The following is a 12,279-nucleotide window of genomic DNA, read 5'->3' as shown; positions in this document are numbered from 1 at the left end:
TACGTCAACCGGCCGGAAAACGCCTCAATTTACGTTACTGCCATAAGACCGTGAAGCATGGCGGAGGCAATGTAATGGTCTGGGGGTGTTTTTCTGCTAACGGTCTAGGTCCAATACATCGAAAAGTTGGAATAATGGACCGTTTCATGTTTAAAAATATCCTGAAAGATGTTATGTTACCTCATGCTAAATGAAATATGCCAATAAAATGGGTTTTTCAGCAAGACAACGATCCAAAACACACTGCAAAAGTAGTCAAGCAGTGGTTTCAAGACAACCACCTATCGGTGATGGATTGGCCGCCTCAATCTCCAGATCTCAACCCTATTGAGAACCTGTGGGAGATCGTCAACCGCAGAATTAAGGTGTTCGTAATAAGGATCAACTGTTTGAACATATCCAAAAGGCCTGGGCAGCGATTCCACAAAGTTTCATTGATCACCTGATCGAATCTTTGCCTCAAAGATGCAAGGCTGTGATCGGCAACAAAGGATTCATCACGAAATATTTATAGCGAAATACAGCTTGGTCAACATTTTGTCGAGTTGCACTTGTTTTGTCCAGAAGGAAATCAACTTTTTTTAATACTTTTGATTAATTTATTAATTTTCGTGTACAAATAATGAACTTTGTGATGAATCAAAATTGAAGAACTTTGTCTCTAAACATTTACATAGTTATTTCTCTAAATTAGCATTATTTGGTTGCACTCGTTTCGTCCGATACTGTATATATATATATATATATATATATATATATATATATATATATATATATATATATATATATATATATATATATATATATATATATATATATATATATATATATATATATATATATATATATATATATATATATTATTGTTATGATCATAAACATATATATATATATATATATATATATATATATATACATATATATATATATATATATATATATATATATATTGTTATGATCATAAACATATATATATATATATATATATATATATATATAAACATATATATATATATATATATATATATATATATATATATATATATATATATATATATATATATATATATATATATATATATATATATATATATATATATATATATATATATATATATATATATATATATATAAAGACTGGGCAAGTTAATGTGTTTTATTGCATTAGTTGATTATGTAATTAACACAAACAATTAGTTTATCACGCATTAATTTTTGTTTTGAAAGTCTGACAGTGAAAAATAAACTCGTCAATATAAATTTAATAGTTAAGAAAACTAAAGATTGACTGGACTGCACAAGAATTGTTTCAACAGACCTGTCAATCTTTAGTTTACAGAACTATTAAATTTAAATTTAAAAGTTAATCTTCATTTTTTAGTATGGTAAAAAATGTTTTTTTGTAAAGGTTTTATTAAATTTTATTTTTAATTTTTTAGTCTTTGCAATGACTTTGTCATGAATTTCAGCTGCTTTTATTTATGCTTTAGAGCAGTGGAACCTTTCAAATAAAATCAGCACTTTTCGCACAGATAGTGCAAGAAATATGGTTGCATGATGTGAGACTCTGCCTTTAAAATGCATGCCCTGAAAAGTACACAGTTCTGTCACAGTATCTCTGCACAGCAGGGAGTTTGACAATGCCCTGACCAAATGAGGAAAAGTGGTGTGCTTTTTTTAAACATAATCCACCAAGTGTTGCAAAATTGGAACAATAGCAAAATGAACTTGGACAAAAGTAGGACAAGACATTCCAACCAGATGGAGTTTGACTCTGGACATGATAAAAATTGTTTGCAGAAATGATCAGCCACTATGGGATGTCACTACACAAAGATTGCTATGCTAATATCAGTTAAAATGGACAAATTGCAGGGGTTAGAAAAGCTACTGGAGCCGTGCAGTTTATATTTTACGTCATATTTCTCACTAACTGGTTTGATTGCACGTGAGAGAGAATTATTGTGCCTGTATATGTGTATAAGCATGAATATAAGAACATTTTTTGTGCGTATAAGTGAATGCAAAACATTTGAGTGAAATGGGTTTGATTTTTATGCAGGTGTGTGACTGAACTTCTGGGTAGAGAAAAATATGTTTCATGCTCTTTGGTTCTGCCTGCTCTTTACCATCACTTTTGGCTAATAAAGAGCTTAGATGAAGACCCACCTATATAGTCAAATTTAAGTCTACATTCAGAACAGAACTGGAGACATGCAAAATGCCAACATTACATATCTAAATATTGCAGCTGCATTAGAGACAAAATTCAAAGACTTCAAGTGTATACCCAGAGTTGAAAAAATTGAGCTGTCGGCCACAGTCACTGTTTTACTCAAGTAACAGAGAGTTATTGCAGATCAATCTGTGGAAGCAACGACATCAAAGCCATTAAAGAGAAAGTTTGCTCTATTGATTTCTTCATCTTAGTCTGATTCTGAACACAAGGAAGAGTCAATTGAGAACAGTATGCGTCAATACAGAGTAGAGCCCACCATTAGTACAGAGGTCTGTCCGTTACAGTGGTGGTCCAAGCATGCACGCACAGCAGACTGGCCTCTATTGCACAGAAGTACTTGGCAACACCTGCAACACCTGTACCTTTAAATATAAGATTTATGTAAATGTAAAGTTGGAAGAATGAACAAAACTGTTTAAAGTTTTGGCAAATTAAATGTTATTGCACTTTTGTTTATACAGCAGAACTTTAAAAGAATAAATTTACACAAGACACTCCTTTTAATTTCATTATGAAATTTTTTGCATTTCTACGATTAAGAGTAACTAATTGTAGAATTAAATTTTTGCTCAGGACTCACACACACAAATATATATATATATATATATATATATATATATATATATATATATATATATATATATATATATATATATATATATATATATATATATATATATATTATATATATATATATATATATATATATATATATATATATATATATATATATATATATATATATATATGTATATATATATATGAAAAATGTCAAGCAAAATAACAACTTCAAAAAAAGTTTTTATTTCTTAGTTCTAATTGCAGTTGAAACCTAGAAGTTGTTAAGGCTCCAGCTACATTTGGAGTGAAGTATATCTACTGTGCTAAACATGATTTTAAAAATGTGGCAACTTATTTCTTTAGGGCTTTAGAATATAATTGTACATGTAACACACACACACATGTGTGCGTGCGCAAACACAAAAGAAACACACCATAGAGCAGGTTACAAAACACTTCTAAAATCTTATTTGTCTACAAGGAAACACCATCTTTTACTCATAAGAATATAAGTTTTTATAAACAAAAGAATAATATATATTTAATAATAATAATTAATTAACTTTATAATTAATATAGTGTTGTTTAATAAGATTTGATCATTTTTATTTCTAAATTTAAGATAATGGAGTGAAGCGTAAAATATTTTTTCTTGTAAAGCAGGTTATTTCATAACATAAAAGAGAATTATGAATTAGTTATTATTGCACTAAATCAGAAAATAATTGTTATTTTCTGATTTACTGTAATAATAACTAATTTCTAGTCCTTTTTTGTCTTATTTACATTGCCAACAATTCTTTTGTGATTTTCAAAAAGGTTAAAAAATTTGTTTGGTACAGTATTGTCCTAATGAAATGTTATTTCGATTGTTTCATATATTTTTATGTATCTTGTTTTTTTATAACAACTGAATTAACTTACTGGTATAGACATGTATCAATGTGAGGCTTAGGTTGTACCTTTTGTGTAAACAAAAAATTATTTCATCATTTAAGCTTATCTATTTCTTTAGCTTAGTGCGGTAGTGGTCTAGTGGTAAAGCGCTCGCTTCATAGGCAAGAGGTTCCGAGTTCGATCCCCTCTACGTCTCTGGTAGTACCGCGCTCAACTTGTTTCTCTGCACAGCGGCCTTGTTCATCAAGGTTCATGTTTTGGAGTTATAGAGTTAAGTGAGGGTTATAACCACTATTAAGTAGCCTCCTTATCTGTAGTAGCCTTCTTGGCCTTGAGGAGGTGAATAACAAAAAAAATAAAAAATAAAATGCTTCATCTGTTGTTTTAAAAAAACAATGACATTATGTTTAAACATTTGAAAAAAATTTTTACAGCAAATAGGTTTTTTATTTTTTAAATTATTCTAAAAAATTGAATTAAACTGAAAACTTCAAAATAAACTTCAGTGAAGGTTACTCATAACTAAAGTTCCTAGATGAACTTTAGTAAATCTTCACTGTGCAGTTCACTTATTTCAAATATATATATATATATATATATATATATATATATATATATATATATATTTTTTTTTTTTTTTTTTTTTTTTTAAAGATCCAGAGTTAATTGGTTTACAAAAAAAATGATATAAACAATCCATCTGTCAAAGTTGATATAAGAAAAATACAATCGTATACTAATTATCATTTTAAAAGGTGGCTACTTTACTTTGGTAATTCTCTTAAAGGTGTATTATTGTACATTATGAGACTCTCAAATTAAAGTTTTACAATATTTTCATAATGAAATCAATCTCATAATAGATGTAAAGGTTTGAAATACAATATTGCCTATGGTGAAAAATAAAAAAATCTTTTACCCATATTATTTCATATAAACTTTCCTATGGTAAATATTATGAAGCCATAGCCTTTAGTGTGAAAATTATTATGGGATAATAGAAACTAGGTGCATTGAACAATACAGTAATCTGGACTTAAAAGATGTGCTTTTTAGCAACTAAAAAAAAACCTATCTAAAGTATTTGATAAATCTAGTGATAAAATTTTCATAAAAAAGAGCCATAGCTGTTGTGATCAGATTTAAATGCAACTTGGATTAACAACTCAAACATAGTGTGATTTTGTGTTTTACACTCCAAAAGGATTAGTCATTTTATTAAATATGACCAAGTACATTGGGATAAATAAACGAAAAGTGTAATAGACTTTAACTTCAACTATATGATGGGCAAATTAGTTCAAAATTAAACAACAATAGACTAATTTGAACATAAATCTTTTATTAATATGTACTCAATTTGTTGTACAATATACAGATTTACAAACTTATGCTAAAATACAATGTCTATATATTTATGTTGAGTTATATTGAGGAAGAATCTATTTGTAATTATTTATTGTTAACTATCGAACAATAAACTCAATATTGATGATTTTTTTTTTGCCTGGATACATTTTTTTTTATGTCTTGATGCATTTTTTTTTTCTATAAGTTTCTGTATTTTTTATTATTGGCTCATGAAAATTAGTTAAAATTTTAAAAACAAGTATTTGATTGAGAGAACCATTCATATTTAGCAGAATAACACGATCAAATATATGTAAGCATATAAATCTTTAAATCATTCTAAAGATATAAATGCCTTCATTTGCAATTTGCTGACTTTAAATTACCTTGGGTTTAGTGAACTACTTGCAACTTTAGCCAATCGTTTTCTTTCTTTTATTAAAAGCCATTTGATTTGTGTATCAACGGTACAACTTTAGCCTTGTTTTGAGTTTTTTAGGCATTTATTTATGAGAAGGTATATACCATTGTATTTGAAGCAACAATATTTTCCTTAAGCTGCAATACCTTTAAATCTTCTATGATGTCATAGAACACATAGAACACACATAGAACGCATTGTACATGAATAGGACTGAATAGGTTTGATAGATAAGATTTTACCTTCCTCCCAGTTTGACAACTACTTGCTAAATACTTTGATTAATTTATTATGTTTTGATCTGAAGATTGCCCAGACAATCACCAGATTTAAAGTAATAATAATATTATTAAATGAATAGTATGTGTTGTTTACATCAAATGCTTATAAAAAAGCATGAATTCTGTATTTTGTTTATCAACAAATAAATATCAAAATTATGAGGTAATTTTGTTTTATTTGTTGGTAAACAAATAAAACAAAATTATGAGCATTAGGAGGTAATAAAAAATAATAGAAAGTCTTTTTAAATTATAATTTTCTTATTCCTAGTAAATAATTTGATAAAAATATAATTTGATTATATAAAAAATTTAAACAAGTTAATTAAAAATTTAGTGTTCAAAATTGTTAAACATTTAAAATTACTCTGATGTTGCCAAACCTCTCTTTTTTAATCAACTCTTTTTTTTTAATCTGCGCATGTGACAGGCCATGTTTTAAAGCATTACACGTAGAGCATGTCTCAAGTAATTTTACATAAGCAGTAAGCGATTTTGGTTAAGCAACTTTTAATCATTTTTTAACTTTTAAGTTATTCATAAGCGGTAAAGTAAAAAGAAGTAATTGGTTTTTAAAAAAGTCACATTAACTTTTGAATGACGTTTATATAAAAGTATTTTTTACAAAAGTTTGAATGACAATTATGTTAGATATAAGTGCTATTTACAAATGAAAAAACTCAAATAAAATTCAAAATTTTTTTTAATTTTGTTTTTTTTATTAATCGTAATGATCGAATAAATATTCTCCAAATAATGTTTTATAAGCAGGGTTTTTTTTACAACTTTTTATTGTTTGTAATTTTCAATCTCCCTGAATTGATCTGTACTTTGCTGAATGGCCAACATTATATCTTGTCTGTCCTCTTCATTGTAAACAGAATTAACAAACTCTGACGCAAGCTTAATTGCCCGTTCAGAGCAGTTGTTGACTACATATATTTGGCAAACAAATTCAATAATAGTTTCAGATTGGTGGATAAAGCCCTAAAAAGATAAAGAACGGTTCAGCCAAGGTTTATCATCGTCATAATGCAAATTTAACAGACTAAAAATAAACAAAGAATTCTAAAAACCAACTGTGACAATCTAGGTGGTTTCTCCTGGGTGAAGTATAGACCTTTCAGAAGGATTGAAGTTTCAGACTTTTCATAGTGTGTAGCAACAGGTAGTGAGAAAAGAACTTTTGCACTTTTTCTATCTCATTATCTTCAATTTCTTTATTTGCTAGACATAATGGAATCAACATTTGATACAAATACTACGTATGTCTCTCCATTGATTTCAATATTTCTTCAACCGCCTCTAGTACGCATTAGCTCCTGGATCATAAGGTTCTACCCAATTTATATACTGGAACATCTGCCAGTATGATTTTATGTCTTGAAAAGGTACAAAGGAAACTATTGATGAACGCACCAACCACAAAGTATAAAATATAGAAATAAATTCGGCCATTTTACTGATTGTTTTTTGTAAACTAGCTGTCAATTGGTAAGGCAACTAGTTACTTAAAACTGAATTTTAAGATAATATATAGACTTTGATATAGAACATGCATATGAAAATGATCCGAAGCATGACATTAAAGCTTACATCTGGACCTATGTAGTTAATTGTAAGTTCAACTAGTTCTTTATAATCACCTGGAAATAATAAATTGGCAAGTGCATATTTGCAAAATTGAACAGCTTTTTTAACCTGTTTTTCCAGATACATTCTTTTAACTGCAACTTTGTCAAACTTTTTGAGCCTTTCTTTCTTATCCATAGTTTCCTTTGTTGTGTTCCAATTAGTTTGAAAAACTTTAAACATAAGATTTTCAGGAGTGTAAGTTTTACCAATGTGAAATTTTTCTTAAAAATGTTTACAGTGAAGCTCATAATTATGTCTTCTACAGACAGAACATAATGTTTGTGTAATAGTTACAGTTGTCTCAAAGCACAGACCCTTTATATAAGGTTGTAGCTTAAATTAATCCAAAATGTTTACTAAAGTACCATGATGAGATTTTCCAGTGCCATGTTCTATTAGCAGACTGCCAAAAGTCTTTGAACCGCCATGAATATTTACAAAAACTGCAAAACAATCTCTTTTTTGTTTTGTACTGTTAGTAATATCTTGCAACGTTTTTCCATCAAAGTGTGCAATTATTAGAAGTTTACTTTGCCTTGCAGCTTTTACTATATTTTCTCGATTTTTAGCTGTACATGTACTTACTGCATTCTTTTGTTTTCTTTTTTTTGCAATGTGAATTTTTTTTTTGCTAAAGGTGAATTCAAAAAGCAAGAAAACTGTCAACCTGCCCCCAGAAAGAATGTCAGAGAGCAAGTGCATCATATTTCTAGATAAAATATTTTTAGAAACACCTGTAATTGCGGAATTTTGACATGAAGAGACCTCACTTTGTTCTGGTGATAAAAGCTCAGTTTTCTTAGTTTGATCCTCTTGTCGCTCAATAATTGTTAAACATCACAATCTTCTTTCTTTTATCTTTCATCTTTTGTCAATATGCTAAATCCTTTGAACCAAGTGTCATTTTATCATTTCAAAATTAGAGATGTTTCTAGCTAATTCTGCGGTGTTGTCTTTTTTGTTTTTTAATTTAACATTGCTTATTTTTCAACTAGTTCATTTAATAGGTTCCTAGAACACAAAATATTTATTGTATTTTTTTTTTAATTGATTTAAAACTTTTCAATATAGCCTCATGTCAGAGGCAGAGGGAAAAGAGTAAAGTTAACAAATTGATATAAGCAAAATTAAAATTCGGTAAAAATAAAAATTTTTTAATTATATATTATTTTGCAAACCTGATGTGCTTGTCATGAAATATGTCGCTGTCATATCCTACATCAATCCATGGTTTCTTTATAGCAAAAAGGATGCAGTTCTGAGGACGTATTGCTAAAAATGTCTTTGAAAGTGATCTCCTGATTTTTGGTAGATTCTTTTTTTTTGAGTCTTCCTTTTATTTTTGATTAAAAGTTATAAATCACAGTTTATAATAAAAAATATTATTAGCTTAATAAAAGGTATGGCATGAATTTGTTTTTTAATCTTTTTTAGTTTTTTAAGAATAAATAATAAAGATTGTTTTTGTTTGTGACAGGCGTGAGAAATATTTGATCGCAAGCGTCATTCGTTTTAAATATACCTAAAAATTATACTTTAAATTATGTAAGTTAGTACATTTAAGCTAATTTTCTTGGTCTAAATTAGTAAATATTTTTTCAATGTAAACTTCCCAACCAATTCCGAATTAATCCTTAGGCCTTTTAAATATCATAGAAAAAATAGTTTATTTCAATGTTTAAAGTTCTAGCTTTTTGGTTAAAAAAGTGGGGGTTTCGGGGCACAAATTTTAAAAGTAGGGACCCTGAAAATGGTTTTTTAAAATTTTCAACATAAAATCATTTCTGTCCAACCAGTCAATTAAACCAGATAGTTGGGATTTACTTTGGAAAATTTGTTTAAAATTGACGCTCAATATATATATATATATATATATATATATATATATATATATATATATATATATATATATATATATATATATAAATATGTATATGTGTATATATGTATGTGTGTGTATATATATATATATATATATAAATATATTTGTAAATATATTTCTATATGTACATATATAACAATAAATGCATTTATAAGCTCTGTGGCGTCACACTGAAATAGCTTTCTGCAGGGGGCTTCAGTACATAACTTGACTATCTTGTAGCCTGCTGCCACAAACGAGTGCCACTACATCAACTGAGGGTTTGGCATTAGGACAAATTAAAAAGTTGTATGCTATAAAGATAAGCTAAACTAGTAAGCATATGTTTATCTAAACACACATTTAAATTTAAAAAAAACATTCAGAATGTTTTTATTTTCATTTTTTAACTGTTTACATACATTTTGTTATATCATTCTCTATGGTTTTTAAGACAGTCTTGTCTTTTATTTGTGCTTTTTATTAAATTTTTTTATCAACTAAATTTAATTGTTTTGATATAAACTGTAATTTTGCCTTGTTATATACAGAGTAGTTAAATGTTGTTTTTTATCACAAACAGTAAGTTTATGTCAATTTTACAAGAATAAATATATATATATATAATATATATATATATATATATATATATATATATATATATATATATATATATATATATATATATATATATACATATATATATATATATAACGTTATGTTTCTCCATCAGTAGGTTCATTAGGAAGCATATGACTTAGCGATTGTGCTATGATCATGACAATATATATATATAGATAGATAGATATATATATATATATGTATATATATATATATATATATCTATATATACATATATATCTATATATATATAGATATATATATATGTATTTATATATATATCTATATATACATATATATCAATATATATATATATAATGTTATGTTTCTCCATCCGTTGGTTCATTAGGAAGCATATGACTTAGCGATTGTGCTATGATCGTGACGATATATATATATATACATATATATATATATATATATATATATATATATATATATATATATTAGTAGAAAATCACTTAACAAAAATGCACTTCTGAAGAATCTTTGTTGATGAAACACAGTGTTAAATGGAAAAAATTTTTGTTAAGTGATTTTCTACTAAAATATAATTGCTCTGATTATATATATATAATCAGAGCAATTATATATATACATATATATATATATATATATATATATATATATATATATATATATATATATATATATATATTTATATATATATATATATATATTTATATATATATATATATATATATATAATATATATATATATATATATATATATATATATATATTCACATATATATATATATTTTTTTTTTTTTTCACATATATATATGTATGTATGTATGCATAAATCTTTTTTTTTTCATTGTCTGAAAGAGTTTAGATTAAAGTCTGAATTTTAAAGCTAAAAATGATCAGATTATATCAGTATGATCGAAATTTGCCGTCATGTTTTATATTTTATTGTAATATATTTGTAAATAAATGTATACATGTATGTTAAGATGAGAAAGAAATTTTGAGTAATAATATTAAATTTTAGATGAGCACATTTCAAGCAGTTATTGCATCTGATGATAAACAATCTATTGTCATTAATTTATATCAGAGGCTTGATATAAAAGGTGGGCAAGTTGGATTTAGCAATGGTCTTTCATGTAACTTTTTTCCACCCATTGAAAATACAGAATTACTTAATCTTGGATATATGGTGTTTAATTTGTCAGAGTGTTTTGATTTATATATAAATTTATCAACAACTCAACTACCCATTACACGTACAACCAGTTCTCCAGGTATTACATTACTTGATATGAAATTATTTTAATATTGATTAAATATAGTATGTTAGCTGTGAACCACTTGTAACAATTTTGCTTATCGTATAACTATTCTTGAATTTTCTTTTTATACCTAGAATGGCTATAAAATTGACAATATTGTTTGTAAAAGTAAAAAAAAATTTTAAATTTTTTCACTTTTGCAAACTTTTTTGCTTTTTTTTCTTACACTTGTCTTTCTTTTTTATTTTTGCATTTATCTATTTTTATTTATATTTCATATAGTAAAAAACAACTATAAACCAAAGAGCTACAAATGACTTATTTGGTTTATCTGTGTTGATTTTTTTAATTTTTTGAAAAATGAAATGTCATAAAGATTACATTTGTAAGACATTTTTAGGTTGCACTAAAATTTATCCTAGTCTAAACACAAACTCACTAACTTACATTTAGGTTACATTTTTTGAACAGATACATCTTACTCTGAAAATAGTTTATTTGTGATGGTTTTTCTCTCTAAGTAAGACTTGTTGGTCAAATCAAATTTTAATTAGTTAGGAGTTTAACTGTGGAAATATAATTAAAATGGAAAGTTCAACCAATTTGAATGTTTTGGAACTAAGTTTGTAACTTTCTGATTCATAAATAAAACAAATTTATTTTAAAACTTGTCTTAACTGTTCAATATTATCTATACATTGATACAAGTAGTATCTATAGATTGATACAAGTAGTATCTATATATGTTGATACAAGTAGTATCTATATGTTGATACTAGTTGTATCTATACCTTGATATAAGTAGTATCTATATGTTGATACAAGTTATATCTTCATGTTGATACAAGTAGTATCTATAAATTGATAGAAGTAGTATCTATATGTTAATACAAGAAGTATCAAAGTATACATTTAAAAATACTTTTCTGCTTTGTCATACAATACTTGAAAATTCTTAACAATTTAAACAGTTTATTTAGATTCGTAAATAATATTACTATGCAAAGTAACTTCAGTGTAATCAAAACATTTTATTTTTATATTAAATAATCATGTATAAATTAAATGTTATAGTAATACTAAATAAATAATCATTATTATGTTTTGACAAAGGAGGAAATATTAGGCAGATTGTGCTTTGTAATTTTTAAAACTATAATAAATTCGTTTTAATT

At 26.2% G+C, this 12,279-nt stretch overlaps 1 protein-coding gene across 1 annotated transcript in view; it reads left to right on the top strand.

Moving 5' to 3' along the window:
• Nucleotides 1–12,279, top strand: part of LOC100210520 (uncharacterized) — a 134,719-nt gene that overhangs the window by 83,066 nt on the left and 39,374 nt on the right. Inside the window, exon 23 of the mRNA XM_065807946.1 lies at nt 10,864–11,116. Coding sequence (XP_065664018.1) covers nt 10,864–11,116 — 253 coding nt within the window. The remainder of the gene's footprint in view (nt 1–10,863; nt 11,117–12,279) is intronic.

Source organism: Hydra vulgaris, chromosome 10, assembly GCF_038396675.1.
Source record: "Hydra vulgaris chromosome 10, alternate assembly HydraT2T_AEP".
Lineage (NCBI taxonomy): Eukaryota > Metazoa > Cnidaria > Hydrozoa > Anthoathecata > Hydridae > Hydra > Hydra vulgaris.
Note: the sequence above shows the minus strand (reverse complement) of the source record. Positions and strands in the feature narration are given on the sequence as shown.